Source organism: Arachis ipaensis, chromosome B2 (genome assembly GCF_059453495.1).
Source record: "Arachis ipaensis isolate K30076 ecotype BB chromosome B2, ASM5945349v1, whole genome shotgun sequence".
In the NCBI taxonomy this organism is placed as follows: Eukaryota; Viridiplantae; Streptophyta; class Magnoliopsida; order Fabales; family Fabaceae; genus Arachis; species Arachis ipaensis.
The window spans coordinates 23307578-23332524 of record NC_142437.1 but is presented as its reverse complement, the minus strand read 5'-3'; the positions used below and the strand labels follow the sequence as shown (position 1 = coordinate 23332524).

The window sequence follows — 24947 nt, the reverse complement described above, 5'->3', positions numbered from 1 at the left end:
ATACAAGTAGAACAAGTAGCATATAGTCAGGTAACATGGCATATATGATGTAGAAATCCAAGACAAATGGCAAACCCAAACAATTCAAACATATGCAAATGATGAATGCATGCCCTATGGCTGATGATATCATCTGTCGGTTATATAGCCAACCCGACATGTCCTGGTAGCTAACCATTGGACAGAAACACCCCTTGCGGAGCAAGTAGGTTTGAGCTACAACCCCCTTGCTACTGCCCGCTCAACCCAGAGCCAGTGAAATAATCACTACTGCGGCTACTACCCAGGTGTCGCAATCTCTGATCTGGAGCAAGTGGGACGAACCACAACCCTTGCTACTACCCAGGTATCTCAAGCATTGGCCCGGAGCAAGTGGGACGAACCACAACCCTTGCTACTGCCCAGGCATCTCAAACATATATTCATTCAATCTCAATTCATATTATCAACATTCATTGTTACCAAATCTCAAACATTAACTTGGAGCAAGTGGGACGAACCACAACCCTTGCTACTACCCAAGTATCACAAATAAACATTTATTCATAATCACCCTTCATTATTATCAATCCTCAGACAATGACCCGGAGCAAGCGGGACGAACCACGACCCTTGCTACTACCCAGGTATCACAAATACACATTTATTCAAAACCCCACGATTAAACTCGTTTATCATAATCCTCCTTTCCCGTCTCACACCCGGAGCAAGTGGACAACGCCACTGCCTACTACCCGGGGTCGCACATCACATTTCAATATTTTTTCATTATTATCCATTTAACATATTCATTCATTAATCATATATGCATTTATACTCAACCATAAACAATAATGGCTTTGCCGTAACCCGACAATAACTCAGCCATCCGGATCATGGTCCAATCAAGAACGGGCCATTTATCAATAAATATAGCCCTCCGGCTCATGGCATACACGGTACTTCCACCGTCATCCTCCATATCTCATATAATCATCTTTGATCATCATTGATCATAACTTTTCTCCTTGCCTCACTCGCAAGTTACCACATCCCCTAGCTCATTGCTAGGCATATCAGAATGATTTAATACATAAGAGGTGAGATCGGAGGCTTAGAAGTATGAGATTTGGCTTTTAAAACTCAAAAATCAACTTTGGCATGAAAACAGGGCCACGCGTACGCGCACTCCACGCGCACGCGTGGATGGCCACAAAACTCATCAACGCGCAAGCGTCATACGCGCGGACGCGCGGGTTGAAAAATAGCCAAACGACGCGCAAGCGTCAGCCACGCGTACGCGTGGGTGCTCTTGCGCCCCAGGCACAAAACTGGCACAACTCTCGGGAAAATAGCTGGGCATTTGGTGCAGCGCATCGACGCGACCGTGCACACCACGCGCACGCGTGGATAGTGCCTTCTTGAAGAACGACGCGTACGCGCCAAGTGCGCCTACGCGTGGAGGGTCATTCAGCTAAAAATTTTCTAAGTTAAAAGCTGCAGAATTTACAGATTCAACCCCCAATCTTCCGACGGACATAACTTTCTCATTTTAAGTCATTTTTCACCCGTTCTTCAAACGGCATGGACATCCCGGATCCAATTTCATTTCTAAATAGATTTGGCACAAAACAGAGATCCGTAGTCCGAGTTATGTCCCGTCAAAGTATGCCCAAAAACCATATTTTCATACAAAACCACTAGGTGCTATTTTCAAAACAAGCCATTTTCAACTCTTTTCAAAATCAACCAAAACATGCCAATTTCAACCCTTTTTGAAATCAATCAAAATGTACCAAAATCCACATCAAGCCATCCTCAACTCACACATTGACACTTTACCAAAAATTCCCAAAACCACATCTAACCATTTTAACACTTCTCAATCAAATGGCTAAAGGACAAACACAATATCATGTCATACATCCTTCCTCATCCCAATTTCCAATAATACCATTTCCAATCAACCATCATTATACGTAATCAATATCATACTCACTATCACGTGATTTCACCCACAAATCAACCTTAATCATTCCCCAAGCATATATCACAACATACATATCTCTAATGCATCATTATACCATCAAGGCATCAATAATCATAATCACATATATGATCACATAATATATCTCAACCGAACCAAACATACCTCATCTACATAAATTCACCCAAAATTACCAAATTCCACACTTCAACTTCTCAAACCTTATTATTCAATAACCAACCTAATCATTCATATATTCATTATCTGAAATTCATCCAATCACTTGTGCCATCATACAATGCACACATCGACTTACCTTTCTTACCTCTTTCGGGCCTCCGGCCCAAAATTCACGGCCTCCGGCCCAATTTTCACAATTTAAATGCATAAACCACAAATCAATAATTACCCAGTACATCAAATTCTCAATACACCAAGCATACAAGGTCACACAATTCTCAACCCAATCATTAATTCACATTACATATCAACTATGCATATTAGCACCAACTATTTACACAATCCAAACTTAATCCTAGGGGCATCTAGCCTAGGAATTCTCATCACAACACACGGTACTTAAATGAAACTTAAACCGTACCTCTTGTAGCCAAACCAATTGAGCCTCTTCTTTGGAGTTCTTCACCAACCTTAGCTCCAAGCCTTACCAAAGCTCCTCAAGCAATACCAATCTCCCAATTGTGCATCAACATCACCAAATACACTAACATAACCAATATCACATACATACATCAACCTAGGGCTCATAAAAATGACAAATCACAAGGGTTTGAGCACTTCTTACCTCAGCCCATATGAAGTAGGGATAGAACCCACTTAGAATCCATGTTGGAGTATCCCTAAACACCCAAAATCACAAGATTTCAACACTAACTACTCAAAAATGTGTAACAGTGGGGAATTTCGAAAAACTGGGCAGAGATGAATGAAATACTCACCACCAAACTTAGATAGAATTGTAGAGGATGAGAAGAGCAATGCGTGGCCGCAAACGGCTCGTCAATCGGAGCTCCGTAGCTCAAGTTATGGTGGTTTGAAGATCAAAGAGAGTTAGGTTTTCTCTCTTCTCTTCTCTCTTCTCAAATCAGCGCCCCAACCCTTCTTTTTAGGGTAAAATGAGCTGAAATGCTCACAACTAATGTTTATATATGTTGGGTCTTGGGACCACTTAGGCCCGGTTCACTTATTTTTGCCCATTGGCCCAATTTTGGGCCAAAACCTTTAAGATTAGCGCTCTAAATCGCACTTTAAATATTTCTACCTTCCCTAATTATAATTCCTCATTTCTTAATCTTATTTACCCATAATCAATTTCCTCAATTGTAGTACCAGACAGATCTCAGCCGGTACTGCCGGTCAAAATTCCACTGTGCACTTTTACGCAGAAAACTATATTTTCCGACTCGGAAAAATTCACTGAATCCAAATATCATATTTAAATTATCAAATTCCGATTGCCAAATCTTCCAACCATATTCGCTCCTATTTAACTTATTATTTACTAAATTTCGATTAGACCGGGTATTACAAATGAAACAACTTAGGATCTAAAATGTTTATCTTTCTCTTTCTCGCCGTCTATTATATTATCTATTTTATCTATTTTATTATATAAAAATTGAATTTTTACCTTTAATGATAGAATCAACGTAGCATGCTTCTGCTTTATTTTGTTTAATTCATTAAAAATAATTTATTATGATAAATTAATTATATCAACTAATTGATTTGAATAGATATTTAAGTATCACACAATTTAAAATTATGTATATTAATTATTTGATTTAATTTTTATGATATATAAATTTAAGGAATAAATTAAAATAAGATAATTTATTACTTATTTAAATTGAATATAACAACTATAAATTAATTTAGTTAAAATTTTAATATTTTCTAATCTTCTATACATAAAAATGACAAAACAAAATTATAAAAAAAATATTTTTTATCACTTTTACTATTTTAATTTTATTTTATTTGCTTTTTTTATGTATACATTTATTTTATATTAACTTTGTTTATTTAATAATAAAATATACTCATGTTAATTCTATCATATAATAATATATTTTTCTCCTATATTAATCGAAGATATATTTTTCTCCTATATTAATCGAAGAATTTCAATAGTTATCAACTACATCTAATAGAATGACTGAGAAGTGAGAACCACGAGAAGTTAAACCCAAGTTCAAAATGCTGAAACAAAGAAAAGAAAACAGTGGATATATGATTAGAGAAAAATGTATAATAATGACAAAATATACTAAAACCGGATTTTTTCTCCAACTAATAAAAGTGAGGTGTTAATTCCTCGTGAATTCATTTTTTCTCTAAAATAAAATCACTATTTTTTTTTCTAAATTTATTTTAGAAAAATATATTTATTATAATTATATTACAATTAACATTTTGTAAGACCTAGAACTTTTGAAAAGTTTTATCATGAGCAAGTCTCAAATCATATAGTTATTTATAGCCTTGATTTAAGAAATTATTTTATTAAAGATAATTAAGGCAAGTTTTGATTTATTGAATTTGAGACGAGTTATGATTATTATCCAATTTTATAATTATTGGATTATTTTCTATATTTGAATTATAAAGTTGATAGTTATGAAATAATAAGGATTTTGTATGATTTGGATTAGATAAGTAATATTTTAAATATTACTACTGCTATTTTGAAAAATAGAGAAATTAATTATATTATTTCTAGTTATTGGATTTGGGCATTTTATTGAAAATAATTTGTATAATTGATGAGCAAATAGTATTTTTCTATATACAAGTAATGTTGGATTTAAATTGGGTTTCAATTATTATATTTTTCCCAATTTTATTTGAAATTACCAAAATGCCCCTAACCCTAATTTTATTCAAAAACCCTAACCCTGAAACCCTAACCCAATGACCCGGTCCCCTTCAACCACACTCAGCAGCAATAGCTGCTGCCCCTCTACCCTAGACACCCATACGTAGAAGCAAAGGGAAAAGAAAGAAAGGAACAAACGAATTTGAGGGAGAAGGAAAGGAGATCTGAACGACAAAAGGAGAGGTCGCGAAACAGGGAGACATGGACCCGCGCCCTGCCATCGACCCACGCGTCGCCGCCGCGCCACCGTCCATGTGCCGCCGTCGTTTGGTCCATCCATGAGCTACTGTCAGAACCGTGCGAGGAGGAGCGTCGCCGCCATTAACGTCACGAAGGAAGAAGCCCAGAGGGGAGAGAGACACCGCGTGACTTGAGGGAGGAGGACGCGGCCAGTGACGCGAGGAGCGCGACCCACTGCGTCGGAACCCTTTTCGCGTTGCCAGCGTCGCCGTGGCCTCCAGTCGCGCCGTCGCCAGTCTGGGTTGCTCTGCCGCCGTGAATCTCCTCGCTGTTGGGGTCTCACCGTCGCCGTCCCTGTTGTGGCTGGTGTCGTCACTGAAGACCCACCATTGCTGGAGAAAGGAAGAGAGTCAGAGGAGGAGAGCCACGCCGGAGAAGAACTACCGCGGAGCTGTCCCTGCCGCTGCGCCCAGCAGCTGTCGGGAGCCTTGTCGCCGTTCATGGGGTGTGCCGGTAAGCTCATGCCATCGGAAAACCTCGCTGCCATCACCGAAAAAGCCACTGCCGGTAAGGGTCTTGTCATTAGCCTCCGTCCTTTTGAATTCCGAGAATATTATGGTCACTGCATGTTGGTTTCAGTTGTCGTGATCGGAATTCGTTGCCGCTGCCGCTTGAGGTGGCTGTTGGGGCTACCGCCCAACCGGTTCAGAGGCCGTTGCTGTTCGGTTCAGCCGTTCTTTCTTAGTTTCAGTAAGTATTCCGGTTTCGAGAGCTCTGCGTTAGTGTTCTGTTCTGTGTAATAAAGTAACCGTAATGTTAATGGTTTTAGGAGCTAGAATCCGGTTTGCTTGTGCCGTTTGGGGCTGTTTCTGCTTTTGAGAGAGCGGGCAGAGCCGAGATTTTGATTGCCGGTGATTTCGGGTCGAGATAAAAGGAGTTGGTTAACGAGTTGGGTTGTGGTTCCAATGTTGTGAGGTAGGGGCGCTTTCCTAAAACTACAGTTTATTATTGGAATTATTACATATGGATACTGATGTGAGATATGATGTAATTAGTGATTGTATCTGCCTTATGTATTATTTGATTGACTCGAATGATTATGGATGTTGGCTTGGCTGAATTGTTGTGTGGCTTGTGAAATGTAATGTTTGAAGTTGATTCTTTAAATATTTGAAATAAGTCTAATCCGTTGAGGATTGGTTTGAATTGAGTCAATTATTTTGATGATGTGAAAGATAGAATGCTCTTGAAATCCAGCCTGGGTTGCTTTAATTGCTCTGGTTTGATAAATGATTTATTACTGAACCGATTCTTTAAAGCTTTATAAATGAGTTAAATCGGTTGATATTGAGTTGATTTTTGAAATGGTTTCCTTGAGGTATGCCATTGAGGTGACTGTTGGATTTAGCTTGCTTTTGAATTGATTTCTGGTTTTGAGCTGTTGAAAAGGAATGAGAAACGGTTTAGTTGGGACCCGAACCGGGTGGCAAAAGTCCAAGTTTTAGGGGAGGTGCTGCCAAAATTTTTATAAAATCCGAGTCTTTATTGAAACGTTGTCTAGAAAATGATGAGTTAAAGACTTCTACTATTTTATTTGAATTATCGAGAAAAGGATGATTCATGCTTTCGAAATGAATTAATAAAGAGGAAATTGTGATTTAGTCTTGCTTCTTAATAAAGGCATTATATCTCTTTCAGGAGAAGGTTATTTAGATAAAACTTGTGTTTTAAAGCTGTTTGGATGTGAAAAGGGTTTATGCCTTTGAATTTGACTTGGGGGTTTCAATTAAAGAAGTTTCAATGACTTTGAAAGAACCTGAATGTCTATTGACAAGTTTTATTTTGAAATGTTTTGAGAAAGGTTTTAAGTACTCTTTGAATTCTGAATTCTTGCAAGACTAAAACAATTTTGAACAGTTGAAACGTTCTAGAATTTATCATGGGGGTTGAAGTTGGTTTTGCCTAAGTAAAGGAAACGGCTTTGAAAGAAGTAAATGATTACATGACTCGGTTTGGCTTAGATCCTATTTGCTTACTCAAATCAGAAAGCCAATGTTTTAATGACTTTAAATGAATTTGGCGAAATGAGTTATGTTATTCTCCCCTAAAGACTTGGGACTCTGCCGAGAAACTTTTGTTATGATATCCCATTGTTGTATGGGTGATTTTGAATACTTTGAAATAAATCCTTAACTTGCCATGGTTTTGGAAGTTTTGGAAAGAGAATGTCGAGAGTGGCTTTGTTTTAAAAAGGGAACTCACTTTGAGTAAATTTGGCTTATGAGCCTGAGATGATTTGAGAAACGAGATTTCTAAAGCCAAGGCTGAAAAGAGTTGAAACTTGATTTCAAAGTGAAGCGATTTGAGAAAAAGTGATTTGTGGCTTAAATGCCGGTTTTATGAATTTGATGATGTTGAATGGTGGAGGTGCCATTTTGTTATGAGCCGGAATGGCTGTGTATAATATTGATTTATGGCAAATTGCCGAATGAGTTATGGGCCATATGGCTGATTATGAATTATGAATTTGAGCCAGATGGCTGAGATGGATGTTGATCCATGGTTGGGACTGAATGAATATATGCTTGAGATACCTGGGTAGTAGCAAGGGTTGTGGTCCGTCCCACTTGCTCCAGGTCAGAGATTGTGACGCCTGGGTAGTAGCGGTAGTAGTGGTGATTCCACTCGCTCCAGGTTGAGCTTTTAAACACCCGCCTGGGTAGTAACCGCAGTAGTGGTTGTTCCATTGGCTCTAGGTTGAGCGGGTAGTAGCAATGGGGTTGTAGCTCAAACCTACTTGCTCCGCGAGGGGTGTTTCTGTCCATGGTTAGCTACCAGGACGTGTCGGGTTGGCTATATAACCGACAGATGATATCATTAGCCACTAGGGACAGGCATGCATCATATGCATTTGTGTGACATTAGTTGGGTGTGCATATTATACTTGGTTTGCCTATGTGATTAATTGCTAACTGTTCTACTTGTAATAACTGTTTGTTTGTGCTTGAACTTCCTTTCTGTGTTTGCATCTGGGACTCTGTTGGATTGTGGTAATTAGTTGTTGGTTGGATTGTTTGGGCCTAGGGCCGTGGTTGAATTGAGATGGACCGATGGTTGGTTTCGGTATTGTGGTTATGGTTTGGAAATGTGTGAAAGGCTAATTTGGTTCAGCATAGATAGACCTTCTGAAATGCTTTTGAATATTGTTTTAAATGAACAGTTTCTTCTTTCAGAAAAAGGATTTCAGATTTCTCTTTTATTGTAAACGGTTGTTTTTGAAAAGAGGCATAAGATGGTTATTAATCACTGGTACGGTTTATCTTCATGTATCCTATTATAGTAATTCCCAAAAACCCTCTACTGAGAACCCTTTCGAGGATGATGTTCTCACCCCCCTACATTTTTTCCCTTTCAGGATATGGGCGCAGAAGTTACGAAGAGCTTATTTAATTGTTGTTGTGATGCTCTGTATTGTTTTTAGTTATTTTTATTGTACCCTCGCCTTTATCTTGATATATATTCTGTAAGAGGGGTAGGAATTGTGTTGGTTAATGCTTGTAATAATATTTGTATATATATATGTATGTATATATGTATGTACTCTTTATGAGCTTTTGTAAGTTGTATGATATTTGTGGATGTACGTTATCGAACGAAAGTATTTTTTTGGGAACGGTATTGCGGTTTAAAGTTTTAAACAGGCTCATATTTTAGTATTAAATAATATAAGTGTCGTCGTAATGTCCGAGCTATCAGAGTCGCGCAGCCGGAAGCGTGAGCTTTGGTAGTTAGGGTGTTACATTATGGTATCAGAGCAGTTCTTCCTGTAGAGCCTGAGGAATGGACTGACTATGCTTCAATTGCATACTCTGAGTGTTTGTCATGTAATAGGTCTTGTCGAAAGACGAGAATTAGAGCTTTATGCACATGACGATCTATTGATTAACGCTGTTAGTCTTGCATTGCATAATTCTCGATATTAAGTTTGGCCGGCTTAATACTAGTGAATTATGTATATGAAAGCACTGATGGGTTATCATAGATGATATATGTGTTTTGAGTAAAGCGAATCGCGAGTTTTGGGAACGTTGGAAACTATTTCTCGAGGCTATTCAGTTGTGTGTCTTGGAATTCTATTCGAGTCGACCTGTTCCTTTATGTCCTAACTTGAAGTTCTTGTTTGCTAATCTTTTTGAAAAGTAGTTTGATATTTTCAACTGTATTCCTCTATTCATATGCCTTCTTGATTGATATTGAGTGCATATGCTTGTTTGAAAATCCTTGTTGCATCTATCTTCCTCTGTTCGAGTTCTTCCTGATTCCTGTATTCATTGAAATAGCTTTGAACTTGTCCTATTGTGTTGTGCATTTTAACTCTGGATTTCGAGTTCATTCTTAGAGAACTTACTGATTCAGTTTTCCTCTTATTTGACAGTGATTACAGCTAATTTTGAGATTTTTATAAAAATTGCTGTTGACTAGATATACACTTATCTATATGTGAAACTTTGAGACTACTTATACAGTTTAACAACTATTTATTTCTAATACCTCGCTTGTACTTTTACTGGTTTACGGAACTGCACTTACTTTAAAAGTAAATTGACTTTCTAGTAATTTTACTATAGTTCCAATGTACATCTTCGTTTGATTATGTATTTGGGGTGTTTTTCAAAATTCTGGAAAGAAAGGGGATTTCTCGCTTTTATCCCAGTTGAGTTTCGTTTGCTAAACTTTACTTAGTTCATTTTGATTTGAGTTTGATTTAGCATACTACATGGTTTATGCCATTGTTTTTCTTTTGAAAATGTTGGACTCATAGCTTTCTTCTTATGAACGGACTCGTTCCTTCTTAAGTTTTTTACCTCTATGAATGTCATACGTGATTCTATTTTTAACTAATCTTTTACACCTTGTGAACATTACCACTGATCTTGGTTTGTCCTCTCTTGTGAATTTCATCCTTATGAGGGTCAGTTAAATTCGTTTCAAGTTAGTGCATTGTTTATTCTCCCATTCTCTCTACAAGAGTTTTTAGCCAAAGATTTATCATAGAGAAATCATAAATGATTGAGTTGTCTTTTTCTATGACTTTTGTATTCTTTTGGATCAATTTAAAACTTGTTTGATGTTTCATGTCTAGTGGATCTTGGTTGAACTACTTTAAATTAAGATCCTATCTTGCAAGGCTTGACTCCTTTTTAGTACATCTTGAACTTCTTGAATGTTCTTTTGAAATGGTGATTTTAAGAACGCTTTTGGAATCTTGTTTTGAATTTTATAAAGCAGATTGAATTCTCTTTGAAGAAGTTCCAAATCGAACTTATTTTTCAGTTGCTTGATTTAGATTGAAACCATTGTTCAATTTTGACGAAGTTAATTTAGAGTTGTCATGCGCTATTTTAAATGAAGTTTTGAAAAGCTTCCTTGTTTAGTGGAAACCGGTTTGTTTGTAACTCACCACTTATTTCCTTGCCAGATTGTAAGCAAATTTTTACCTCGAAGTTTATTTTCTAAAAAGAGTTTAACTTCCTCTTTCGTACTTGCTATAAATGTTATACATGCTTGTTTGAATATGAAATTTTGAAAATTTTGAACAAGCATTTGCTTATTCCGAGTTTTTATGAACTGCTTTTGGTTAGGTTGTACACCTAACTATCTTTCTAAAATATTTGAGGAAATATTTTAGCTATTAGTCAAACTTGTGTGCATTTTGTTTTTCTAAAACTCTGCATAATCTACTTCAACATGAAGTTGTATTATAGCAAAGTCACGTTTATGCTTTTGGTACTCTCTTGAAGGATATTTGTTGCTTAACTTTTCTTTTAGACTGCGAGGTGATTTTCCTGCAAGTTTTCGATTCTTTTAAGAACAATGTATTCAGAAGTATTTTTAATTATGCTCTTGAGTTCTGTGAGCTTTGTCTTGGGTCTGAGATATCCTTTTTCTGTAAACCTCATGCTTCCTCAACTCAGCTTGAGTTCGTCTCAAACTGATGCACTGGTCTTCTTCCTATTGATCCTGTTGAACTTCTTTGATCCAAGGGTTATCCTTGAAGTTGTCAATTGATTTATTTCTAGCAAACTTCATTGCTTGAACGTCCTTGTTTATCTGGGAATTGGATACATTCTCTTAAATCTATGAGCATTATCCTTGATATTGTTTCTCCGTTCTAAGTCTTGTATCCTTCTGAGTAGACTCGAGAATTGTTTTGATATCACGTGCGACTTGTAGACGTAGTAACACGATATGTTAGTTCTTTAAGACGTGATGTGTATACGGAAGTTGAAGTGGTAGGTGTGCAACATATGAGTTGTGGGCGTTTTGTTCCTTGCGAACGAGTTTGTGGTTGTCAGGCTTGTGATCAAATTTGGGGTTTGTAAAGTGCTTGATGGAGTTGGAAAGTTGAAACTTTGAGGTTGATATGAGATTAGTGTGCGGAGGTCGAGCACGTCGTTTTAACTCCATCCTGTTTGATAGCCTTGATGCCTTGCCCTTCTATCACATGATTGAACCATGTTATCTTTTGCATTGAGCCTACCTTGTAACGTTTGCTTTGCAATAATACTCCTACCTTTACATCCTTAAGCTTATGACAATCAAAGTATTTGAAAATCGTATATATGATTATATTTTGAGATATTTTTGCTTCTTCTTTAAATGTGTTCAAGGATGAACTGTTATGAGATTTCTTTCGTTTTGCATCAATTTTCGAGGACGAAAATTTTTATAAGGTGGGTAGAATGTAAGACCTAGAACTTTTGAAAAGTTTTATCATGAGCAAGTCTCAAATCATATAGTTATTTATAGCCTTGATTTAAGAAATTATTTTATTAAAGATAATTAAGGCAAGTTTTGATTTATTGAATTTGAGACGAGTTATGATTATTATCCAATTTTATAATTATTGGATTATTTTCTATATTTGAATTATAAAGTTGATAGTTATGAAATAATAAGGATTTTGTATGATTTGGATTAGATAAGTAATATTTTAAATATTACTACTGCTATTTTGAAAAATAGAGAAATTAATTATATTATTTCTAGTTATTGGATTTGGGCATTTTATTGAAAATAATTTGTATAATTGATGAGCAAATAGTATTTTTCTATATACAAGTAATGTTGGATTTAAATTGGGTTTCAATTATTATATTTTTCCCAATTTTATTTGAAATTACCAAAATGCCCCTAACCCTAATTTTATTCAAAAACCCTAACCCTGAAACCCTAACCCAATGACCCGGTCTCCTTCATCCACACTCAGCAGTAATAGCTGCTGCCCCTCTACCCTAGACACCCATACGTAGAAGCAAAGGGAAAAGAAAGAAAGGAACAAACGAATTTGAGGGAGAAGGAAAGGAGATCTGAACGACAAAAGGAGAGGTCGCGAAACAGGGAGAGATGGACCCGCGCCCTGCCATCGACCCACGCGTCGCCGCCGCGCCACCGTCCATGTGCCGTCGTCGTTTGGTCCATCCATGAGCTCCTGTCAGAACCGTGCGAGGAGGAGCGTCGCCGCCATTAACGTCACGAAGGAAGAAGCCCAGAGGGGAGAGAGACACCGCGCGACTCTGAGGGAGGAGGACGCGGCCAGTGACGCGAGGAGCGCGACCCACCGCGTCGGAACCCTTTTCGCGTTGCCAGCGTCGCCGTGGCCTCCAGTCGCGCCGTCGCCAGTCTGGGTTGCTCTGCCGCCGTGAATCTCCTCGCTGTTGGGGTCTCACCGTCGCTGTCCCTGTTGTGGCTGGTGTCGTCACTGAAGACCCACCATTGCTGGAGAAAGGAAGAGAGTCAGAGGAGGAGAGCCACGCCGGAGAAGAACTATCGCGGAGCTGTCCCTGCCGCTGCGCCCAGCAGCTGTCGGGAGCCTTGTCGCCGTTCATGGGGTGTGCCGGTAAGCTCATGCCGTCGGAAAACCTCGCTGCCATCACCGAAAAAGCCACTGCCGGTAAGGGTCTTGTCATTAGCCTCCGTCCTTTTGAATTCCGAGAATATTATGGTCACTGCATGTTGGTTTCAGTTGTCGTGATCGGAATTCGTTGCCGCTGCCGCTTGAGGTGGCTGTTGGGGCTACCGCCCAACCGGTTCAGAGGCCGTTGCTGTTTGGTTTAGCCGTTCTTTCTTAGTTTCAGTAAGTATTCCGGTTTCGAGAGCTCTGCGTTAGTGTTCTGTTCTGTGTAATAAAGTAATCGTAATGTTAATGGTTTTAGGAGCTAGAATCCGGTTTGCTTGTGCCGTTTGGGGCTGTTTCTGCTTTTGAGAGAGCGGGCAGAGCCGAGATTTTGATTGCCGGTGATTTCGGGTCGAGATAAAAGGAGTTGGTTAACGAGTTGGGTTGTGGTTCCAATGTTGTGAGGTAGGGGCGCTTTCCGAAAACTACAATTTATTATTGGAAATTATTACATATGGATACTGATGTGAGATATGATGTAATTAGTGATTGTATCTGCCTTATGTATTATTTGATTGACTCGAATGATTATGGATGTTGGCTTGGCTGAATTGTTGTGTGGCTTGTGAAATGTAATGTTTGAAGTTGATTCTTTAAATATTTGAAATAAGTCTAATCCGTTGAGGATTGGTTTGAATTGAGTCAATTATTTTGATGATGTGAAAGATAGAATGCTCTTGAAATCCAGCCTGGGTTGCTTTAATTGCTCTGGTTTGATAAATGATTTATTGCTGAACCGATTCTTTAAAGCTTTATAAATGAGTTAAATCGGTTGATATTGAGTTGATTTTTGAAATGGTTTCCTTGAGGTATGCCATTGAGGCGACTGTTGGATTTAGCTTGCTTTTGAATTGATTTCTGGTTTTGAGCTGTTGAAAAGGAATGAGAAACGGTTTAGTTGGGACCCGAACCGGGTGGCAAAAGTCCAAGTTTTAGGGGAGGTGCTGCCGAAATTTTTATAAAATCCGAGTCTTTATTGAAACGTTGTCTGGAAAATGATGAGTTAAAGACTTCTACTATTTTATTTGAATTATCGAGAAAAGGATGATTCATGCTTTCGAAATGAATTAATAAAGAGGAAATTGTGATTTAGTCTTGCTTCTTAATAAAGGCATTATATCTCTTTCAGGAGAAGGTTATTTAGATGAAACTTGTGTTTTAAAGCTGTTTGGATGTGAAAAGGGTTTATGCCTTTGAATTTGACTTGGGGGTTTCAATTAAAGAAGTTTCAATGACTTTGAAAGAACCTGAATGTCTATTGACAAGTTTTATTTTGAAATGTTTTGAGAAAGGTTTTAAGTACTCTTTGAATTCTGAATTCTTGCAAGACTAAAACAATTTTGAACAGTTGAAACGTTCTAGAATTTATCATGGGGGTTGAAGTTGGTTTTGCCTAAGTAAAGGAAACGGCTTTGAAAGAAGTAAATGATTACATGACTCGGTTTGGCTTAGATCCTATTTGCTTACTCAAATCAGAAAGCCAATGTTTTAATGACTTTAAATGAATTTGGCGAAATGAGTTATGTTATTCTCCCCTAAAGACTTGGGACTCTGCCGAGAAACTTTTGTTATGATATCCCATTGTTGTATGGGTGATTTTGAATACTTTGAAATAAATCCTTAACTTGCCATGGTTTTGGAAGTTTTGGAAAGAGAATGTCGAGAGTGGCTTTGTTTTAAAAAGGGAACTCACTTTGAGTAAATTTGGCTTATGAGCCTGAGATGATTTGAGAAACGAGATTTCTAAAGCCAAGGCTGAAAAGAGTTGAAACTTGATTTCAAAGTGAAGCGATTTGAGAAAAAGTGATTTGTGGCTTAAATGCCGGTTTTATGAATTTGATGATGTTGAATGGTGGAGGTGCCATTTTGTTATGAGCCGGAATGGCTGTGTATAATATTGATTTATGGCAAATTGCCGAATGAGTTATGGGCCATATGGCTGATTATGAATTATGAATTTGAGCCAGATGGCTGAGATGGATGTTGATCCATGGTTGGGACTGAATGAATATATGCTTGAGATACCTGGGTAGTAGCAAGGGTTGTGGTCCGTCCCACTTGCTCCAGGTCAGAGATTGTGACGCCTGGGTAGTAGCGGTAGTAGTGGTGATTCCACTCGCTCCAGGTTGAGCTTTTAAACACCCGCCTGGGTAGTAACCGCAGTAGTGGTTGTTCCATTGGCTCTGGGTTGAGCGGGTAGTAGCAATGGGGTTGTAGCTCAAACCTACTTGCTCCGCGAGGGGTGTTTCTGTCCATGGTTAGCTACCAGGACGTGTCGGGTTGGCTATATAACCGACAGATGATATCATTAGCCACTAGGGACAGGCATGCATCATATGCATTTGTGTGACATTAGTTGGGTGTGCATATTATACTTGGTTTGCCTATGTGATTAATTGCTAACTGTTCTACTTGTAATAACTGTTTGTTTGTGCTTGAACTTCCTTTCTGTGTTTGCATCTGGGACTCTGTTGGATTGTGGTAATTGGTTGTTGGTTGGATTGTTTGGGCCTAGGGCCGTGGTTGAATTGAGATGGACCGATGGTTGGTTTCGGTATTGTGGTTATGGTTTGGAAATGTGTGAAAGGCTAATTTGGTTCAGCATAGATAGACCTTCTGAAATGCTTTTGAATATTGTTTTAAATGAACATTTTCTTCTTTCAGAAAAAGGATTTCAGATTTCTCTTTTATTGTAAACAGTTGTTTTTGAAAAGAGGCATAAGATGGTTATTAATCACTGGTACGGTTTATCTTCATGTATCCTATTACAGTAATTCCCAAAAACCCTCTACTGAGAACCCTTTCGAGGATGATGTTCTCACCCCCCTACATTTTTCCCCTTTCAGGATATGGGCGCAGAAGTTACGAAGAGCTTATTTAATTGTTGTTGTGATGCTCTGTATTGTTTTAGTTATTTTTATTGTACCCTCGCCTTTATCTTGATATATATTCTGTAAGAGGGGTAGGAATTGTGTTGGTTAATGCTTGTAATAATATTTGTATATATATATATGTATGTATATATGTATGTACTCTTTATGAGCTTTTGTAAGTTGTATGATATTTGTGGATGTACGTTATCGAACGAAAGCATTTTTTTGGGAACGGTATTGCGGTTTAAAGTTTTAAACAGGCTCATATTTTAGTATTAAATAATATAAGTGTCGTCGTAATGTCCGAGCTATCAGAGTCGCGCAGCCGGAAGCGTGAGCTTTGGTAGTTAGGGTGTTATACATTTAATGAATAATGCATGATTATAATAATTTAGAGAAATATTTTTATTATAATTATATAAAATCAATATTTAATATATTATCAGCTAATAAAAGTGAGGTATCAATTCCTCATGAATTTATTTTTCCTTCAAAATGAAAGCACTATTCTCTCTTCTAAATTTATTTTAGAAAAATATCTTTATTAATAATTATATTACAATATTACAATTAGCATTTAATGAATAATGCATAATTATAATAATTTAGAAAAATAAAATAAAGTCCAGTAATTTATCTTTCAACTGCACACGTGTGTAGAATAACTTTTAAGAAGGAGTCATGTATAGTAAATACGGTCGATGATTGTAAAACTGTATACTAACATTGATATAATATTATTTCAGGCATATGTTTTGCAGGCATCAAAGAAAAGTGTTGAGTTATTTTTTAGTAGATTTAAATTATTTATTGTTTATTAGAGAATTTTGTGCATTAGAATTCTCTAATAATTTATTATTTATTTTTAGCTAATTTTGATATGTTCTTACTTGACAGTAAAACAACATATAAAAATTTGTTGATAGGTCTAAGTATTATTAAGTTATTTATGGTCACATTGAGTATATATGTTTGATTTATTAAAGAAAGTAGATTACTAAAACCAATTAATAACTATTTTAAAGTTAATATATTTAACACTAAATTAAGAAAAAATAAATAATACATAACATGTTATATTTTTATTAATCAAATTATTATAATTTAAATTAATCTTAACAAAATAATTTAAAATCATAATTTCAATTTTATCACGTGTATGGCACGGGTTAATACACTTGTAATATACTAAAACTGAGTTTTTCCCTAACTAATGAAAGTGAGGTGTCGATCCCTCGTGACTCCGTTTTCCCTCCAAAATGAATGCACTATTCTATATTCTAAATTATTTTATAAAAATATCTTTATTATAATTATATTATAATTAATATTTAATGAATAATACATAATTATACTAATTTAAGAACATATCTTCATTATAATTATATTAAATCAATATTTAATGCATTATTAAACTACTTATCAATTACCAATTGAAAATACTTTTAATCATAATAATAATAATAATAATAATAATAATAATAATAATAATAATAATAATAATAATAATAATAATAATAATATGATAATTGCACCGGTCGTGATAATCATGATAAGAATATTTGAATCTAATCATAAAATGATCAAATTTTCTGATATTAATAACGCACATTAATTTTAAATATTTTTAGTCATTTTAATTATATTGATTTTAAAAATATTGATATAATTCTTCTAATTCTTATTCATTATCCAATAATAATAATAATAATAATAATAATAATAACAACTTGAAAAACCCGTATATAAACTATTTCAATTAAAATTGGGTTTTCCCCAACTAATAGAATTGGGGTGTCGATTTCTCATGAATTCATTTTCCCGCCAAAATGAATGCACTATTTTCTCTTCTAAGTTTATTTTATAAAAATATCTTTATTATAATTATACTATAATTAGCATTTAAGTAATAATGCATAATTATACTAATTTAGGAAAATATCTTTATTATAGTTATATAAAATCAATATTTAATGCATTATTAAACTACTTATCAATTATCAATCGAAAATATTTTTAAACATTTTAATTATAATAATAATAATAATAATAATAATAATAATAATAATAATAATAATAATAATAATATGATAATTATATGATAATGGCACCGGTACGGTTATTAATAACCAATTTATATTTCTCTAAGTAAATTTATTTTAGAAAAATATCTTTATTATAATTATATTACAATATTACAATTAATATTTAATGAATAATGCATAATTATACTAATTTAAGAAAATATCTTTATTATCTATCTATTCTATTTATTCTATTATATATTATATATTAATATATTATATATTATATAAAAATCAGATTTTTGCACTTAATGATAAAATTGATATGGCATGCTCTTAAGGTGTTTCCTTATTTATTTCATTTAATTCGTTAAAGCAAATCAATTAATTAATTTGATTAGAAATTCAAATCTCATCATTTATTATAATTTATATGAATTGATTAATTATAATTAATTATATCAATTAATTAATTTGGTTAATTATATTAATTATTTAATTTGATTGGAGTAAATATCAAATTATTTAATAAATAATAAATATGATAACGAAATATATGAATTAATTTAATTAGTTTATTTTTCTCAATACCATCTATTTATACAAGATCAAATATTTTTTACTCATTCTCTCTCTCCCCCTCCTCCTCCCTTCCTCTCTTCCTTTCTCTCTCTCGTGTTTAAGGTACAATTCTTATAATTTATTTAATTTTTATTTTTTTATCTTTATTTATATATTTATTTTTTATTTTTAAAAATTTTTTTAATTTTAATTGCTTATTATTAGGCGCATATTTTCTTTTCTTTTAGCTTCTGATTAACAAAAAAGACATATCATCTTTACGTTGTTTTTAAATAATTTTACTATAAAGTCACCAAAAAAAAATAATCTTACTATAATTTTATTTTATAATATTCTATTTTGTCATGTGTACTTCAATATATATATATTGTGATCTTTTTGTGATTCACAATTAATATATACATTGTTTGTATATGTGGTTATATTCATTGATTTTTCTGTATTGATGCTCTTTTTATTTGAAATATCGTGACAATTTAGAGTGTATATCGTGATCCATGTGATATTTGTTAATTTGGTGTATCTTTTTAGATGGTTTATGTTATAATGTGTTTAAGGAGTTGACTTAAAATTATAATATGATATATAAATTTATAATATGATTTATAATATGCTAAAATATTAGGATATTATCATATAAATATTTTTTTATTTGTCCATTAGATTCAACTATATAGGATCTTGAAAATTATACAATTATGTAATTAGTTGTTTTTTCATATAATTATTGTATTGATCATTTATATTAGTGAGACTATTTTCATTATTAATATTTATAAATATGCTATTATTTGTATAATTGATTGAATCGTCTTATTTGTTTGAATTTAATTCTATTGAATTAATTATTCAAGGTGTCATCGCTATTTCTATTTTTAAAATTTTTTTAATATTATTTAACAATTCTAATAACATAATAACAATTAAAAAAGATAGAACAAAAAATTTTTTAATGTGAAAATAGGGCAAAAAGAATAAATTTATTTAATATATTATAGATAATTATTGTAAGGAATGATAAATTATTAAATTCTAAAAATAATTATTAATGATAAATGATTATTATAATTAAAAATAATGTCAATTTAAATTATATACAAATAAACCATTTCAAACATAACAACTTAAAAGGGTTACTTTTGAAAGAATATAGTTTATGATATTTAACTTTTTACTATTTATAAAAAAAAGCATAATTACTTGACGAAATTTATTTTTTAAATTCACTATTAATGTAATTTTATTCTTTTTTTTTTTGACAAAATTTTACTCATGATGATAATTTTTCTAATGGTGTAAATGCAGAAAATAATATTTTTACTTTTTCATATAATCAATATATTATTAATACTGAATAGTAATTAACCCCTCATATTTTTAATCAAAGCAGATATTAATGGATGATTGTTTCTTTAAAAATAAAATGCATTATAATTTTAGGTTATTTTATAATTAACAATACTACTTGATTATTTATTTAAAAATAAATTTCATTATGATTTTAGGTTATTTTATAATAATAATTAATGTTCATAATATTGAATTGTTGAATAGTCCAAGTATAACTGGAGTTAATTTAGTTTATTTGTTTATTAATATAATTGATTGAAAGCATAAATGATAAATAAGACAAGCAAATAATTAGAAAAATAGAATGTTAGTAATTACTTAAAATAGATAACAAAATAAGTTATAGGGTATTACTTTATTTAAATTATTAATAATTAAAAGAATAAAAGGTCAGTAATTATTTTTAAAATAAATAGACATTAAATTTAGTTTTATGGTACTAATTTATTTGAGTTGTTAATTAAATTTTATAATTTTCAGATTTATATCTACTCAATTTATATAATTTATTTTATTCTACTTTAACAAATAATTGAGACGTGCATTTTTAATTATTTATTTAGAAAGTATAGCAGAATGAGTTATATTAATTAAAATTAATTATCGATAATTGATATCAATTAATTGATTGTATTAATTTGTAAGATGAATAACGTATAATAAATATTGTGAAATTAATTATAATAAATTAATAATTAATAAATAAAAAACTAAAAGGGACTTTTTTATTGCTTTTTAATGGCTACACATTTTTATAATTTCACTTTCTCTTTATCTCTTCCTTTTACATTTATTTTTTTTAATTTATTGAACTAAATCAATTACACTAATTATTTGTATTAACTAATTAAATACTATTTAATGGATTATTATAATTGTGTCTTTAGACCATAGGTTAAAAATATTATAAAAAATATTTTATAAAAATTGTTGAAAAATAAATATGTTTAAAATGTGTCCTTAAGACACAAATTAACTAAATTATTTTTTAATTTAATGTGTTTGATTCATTCAATTGTATTAATTATAACTAATCAATTATGTAATTTGATTTGATTAGGATACATATTTTATGATTTAATATTTTATTTGATTCATTAAATTACATTAATCATAATTTTAAATATTTAACATAATTAGAGTAAATATAAAGTTATTTAAAAAAAATTTTATTCATTAAACCAAATTAATTATAACTAATTTATTATTTAATTTGATCGAGATAAATATTAAATTATTTAATAAATAATATATAAAGAAATGAAATAAATGAACTCAATTAATTCAATTTATTATCTTATTATTTTATATATCTCTTATAATTTTTTATTTTTATTTTTTTATCTTAATTTTGCTAATATTTTTCTATAATTTTGTTTTATATTAATTCTTTTTTATTTATTTTAATTAATAATTCTTAAGGGTATTATTATTTTATTTAAAGATAATTTAAATTTTTTTGTAATATTTTTATAAAAGTTGATTAATAGGTTCTTCTTTAAAATATATTTTTAGAAATTTTTTTAATAAGATTGTATTTTGATTTTTCTCTTTCATCATTTGTATTAATTAAGTATATTAATCTTCTATTGCAATACATTTTTTATCTACTTCACACATTATCTTTTCTACCTTCTTTTACTTTTTTAATTGCTATTTTTACTTTATTTTTATTTATTTATTTATTTTACTTTTACTTCTCATATATAGATTTATTATAATTCATCACAGGTTCTTTTTTAATTTAAGTAATTTTTAGGTTATATTTTACCATTGATACTTTTATTTTGTTTAGTGTATTTTTTTAGTCTGTGTTTAATATAATAATCTGTAAATATCTATTCTATTATATAAAAATTAAATTTTTGCACTTACTGTCGTGGCATGTTTCTGATTGTGTTTTTTGATTTATTTCTTTTAACTCATTAAATTCAATTTATTATAATAAATTAATTATATCAACTAATTGATTTAGTTAATTATTTAAATATCATATAATTTATCATAATTTCTATCAATCAATTAATTGTAATTCAAATTGAATGATTATTTTGTTATAAAATTATTATTTTCTAATCTATTCATGGGCAATACATATATTAATTATAATCGCAAATTAAGCTATTTTACATTAAATGAGTTATATAATGGTCATCTCATTTATTATATAAATGCTAAATTAAATAAGTTATTATTATTTTTTATTTAGAATTAAATGAGAATAAAACCAGAGATACTATTTTATTTGGCTTTAGGATTCAATGGGTGTCACACTCAAATATAAATAGTGACTTCTGAATTTTGGTCTCGAACACATCAAAGCCACATTCGTAACTCTTTTTCCATAAAAGGAATTGCGATTCAACTCTATCAGGGATACAAAAGGTTTTCAAAGAACAAGAAAATGGTCTGAATTTGCACGAATTCTAAATATTCGAACTTACGATGTTGTTTTAGTTGGTTGTTGTTACGAGAATGACTCTAATCTATAAGTGTCTAAGGAGTAGAATATATTAAATATTATTTAAATAATTTATTTCTAATATTAGTATTTGATTAAATTAGTTTTAGAGAAATTTAAATTGTTGACTCAATTTATATATTACGATTATTCTTTTTGAATATATTATTTTTACATTTTTTGATACAAATTTTTTTTCTAATTTTTAACTTTATTTTCTTTCTTAAATATATGTATCACCTTTTTTTTCTCATTTTATATTTTAGATTAGTAATATAATTATTAAAAAAATGTATTTAAAAAAAAGAAATATTAAAACATCATTAAAACATCACTATTTAAAGAAAAGGAAAGATACATGAAAAAAAGGAAAACAAAAAATTAAAACATCACTATTAGAAAAAAATTATTAATATGCGTATGAATGGAGTTGAAATTGAGGAATATATATGGATATAAAAAATAAAAAATCATTGCACAATTATTGAAAAAAAATAATCATATATATAAAATGAAATCATTATAACAAAAAAATAATTAATATATATGATTTAAATATTTTTAATAACTGGTAACATGGAGTTTAACAAAATATAATTCATATATTTTTTTATTTATGTATATGTATATAATTATTTATGTATATGTATATATATTAAGAAAAACTACTAGTAATATATATATATATATATATATATATAATTATTTAACAAAATTAATATATATGTATACATAAAAAAAATTATTATAATTTTTGAAAATTACACATGAACTCTTTTTCTCTCAAATAAATTTATTCAATTGTTATAATTAGTTCATGAATAATGCATGATTATATTAATTTAAGAAAATATCTTCATTATAATTATATCAAATCAATATTTAATGTGTTATTAAACTACTTATCAATCATCGATATTTTTAATTATTCTAATTATATCAATTGATATAGTTCTAATTCTTATTCAAGTGCAATAATTTTATTAAGAGATAGTTAATGCACACATTAATAGTAACCCATTTAATTTGATAATAATAATAAAAAGGTCTATACGGTACATGCATTATATTTTAAAAAAATTAGGGTATCAATAATCAATTGTGATTAATATCAATATCAATAATTAATTCTTATAATTATTTTTGTACTACTAAAGGCTACATATAGTATTTTTTTAGAATAAAAAAGGTTGTGATTCATAATATTTTCGTAAAGTTATATCGTATTGACACAAGATTAATTAGATAACACATTGAATTTTAATTAATATGTTTTTTTTTCTGCTCATATTTTTTATTAATTATTTTACTTTTTATATTTACAGTAAATATTGAATGTAAAAAAGAAAAAAATAATATTGAATGTTATCTATTTTATTTATTTAGATTCATAATTAAATTTGATATAATTATAGCAAGTATCTAGAATTAATAATAACATGATACTATAATTTTAAGTTGTATAATATAATAAAAAAATATAGCAATTTATGTATGCTTCCTATATAGCAATAATATTATATATATTTATATATCTCCTCTTTTAGCTTTTTTTCTAAAAATATTGGTATATAATTAATGTCGATAACATATATATTGAGTAAGTACCTCTATTGAATTAATCATAAAGGTTAATAAAATATAATGGCATAAATTTTACTTAATTGTAGCAAACATCTCCATTAAAAATATTTTGTTAATTATTACCATATATAATTAGTGTGTGTGTCTATATATATATATATATATATATATATATATATATAAGGATTAATAGTGAATTGTTACAATTATTTATCATCTAGAAAATTTGTACCTCAGACATAGATCTTCTTCTGTTTATTAGTTTTCATACCTAAGGGCTACTAATTATGATTCTATCAACAGTATTACCTATGGTAGATTATGTAATGAAAAAGTTTGAAAAATAAAGGCAAGAATTATAAGGTTATGGAAAGTCCCATCCAAATTTGACAAGAACAAGACGACTTACATAGAAATGATTCTCATGGATAATAAGGTAAGTTGATTATTTTTCATGATTCTTTCAAGTGATGCTAGGTCTATTTTATAAATATTTTTTGTTCATATTTTAAGTTTATTTGATAAGTAAACCCTTGCACGAATCAAAGACAGTGCAATTTTATAGATTTCTAAGTGCTAATAGCCTTTATATTTAATTTGTTTTATAGTGTGATAATAGCTAATATATTTGTTGGTAGATTTGACTATTACTATATTATTTATGATCACATTCAGTATATATGTCTGATTCATTAAAAAAAGTAGATTATTAAAACCGATGAATAACTATTTTAGAGTTAATCCAATTAACACTAGATAAAAAAAATCAAACAATGCATAACATATTATTTTTTTTATTAATCAAAATATTATAATTCAAATTAATTTTAAAAAATAATTTAAAATTATAATTTCAATCATATCACGTGCATGGCACGAGTAATTACACTTGTATATTTAATAATTCAAATTGAAGTCTCAACATGGATTCCGCATCTATATTATTTGATTTGTTGATACTATAAAAAATATTCAGATAACTATAAACCAAGTTGGGTTGGTCTAGTGGTTAGCTCACTAGTCCGCTTAAGCAAGTGTCGGGGGTTCGAATCCCGCCTTGTGCATGCAGTA

At 31.1% G+C, this 24947-nt stretch overlaps 1 protein-coding gene across 1 annotated transcript; it reads left to right on the top strand.

The window, feature by feature from the left end:
* The first annotated feature begins 5066 nt into the window (after positions 1-5066).
* LOC148573304 (uncharacterized) lies at positions 5067-5924 on the top strand. Its single transcript, XM_088505724.1, has 4 exons — positions 5067-5135; positions 5309-5612; positions 5685-5795; positions 5875-5924. Exons 1-4 carry the CDS (start codon positions 5067-5069, stop codon positions 5922-5924), a joined length of 534 nt encoding a protein of 177 aa, XP_088361850.1.
* The last annotated feature ends 19023 nt before the right edge of the window (positions 5925-24947 follow it).

Excerpts from the sequence above, each read along its gene's own strand:
- LOC148573304 (XM_088505724.1), top strand. The coding sequence starts at position 5,067 with ATGGACCCGCGCCCTGCCATCGACCCACGCGTCGCCGCCGCGCCACCG. Across the intron at positions 5,613-5,684 it reads CACCGAAAAAGCCACTGCCG|TTGTCGTGATCGGAATTCGT; the intron begins GTAAGGGTCTTG and ends TGTTGGTTTCAG. Across the intron at positions 5,796-5,874 it reads GCCGTTCTTTCTTAGTTTCA|GAGCTAGAATCCGGTTTGCT; the intron begins GTAAGTATTCCG and ends TAATGGTTTTAG.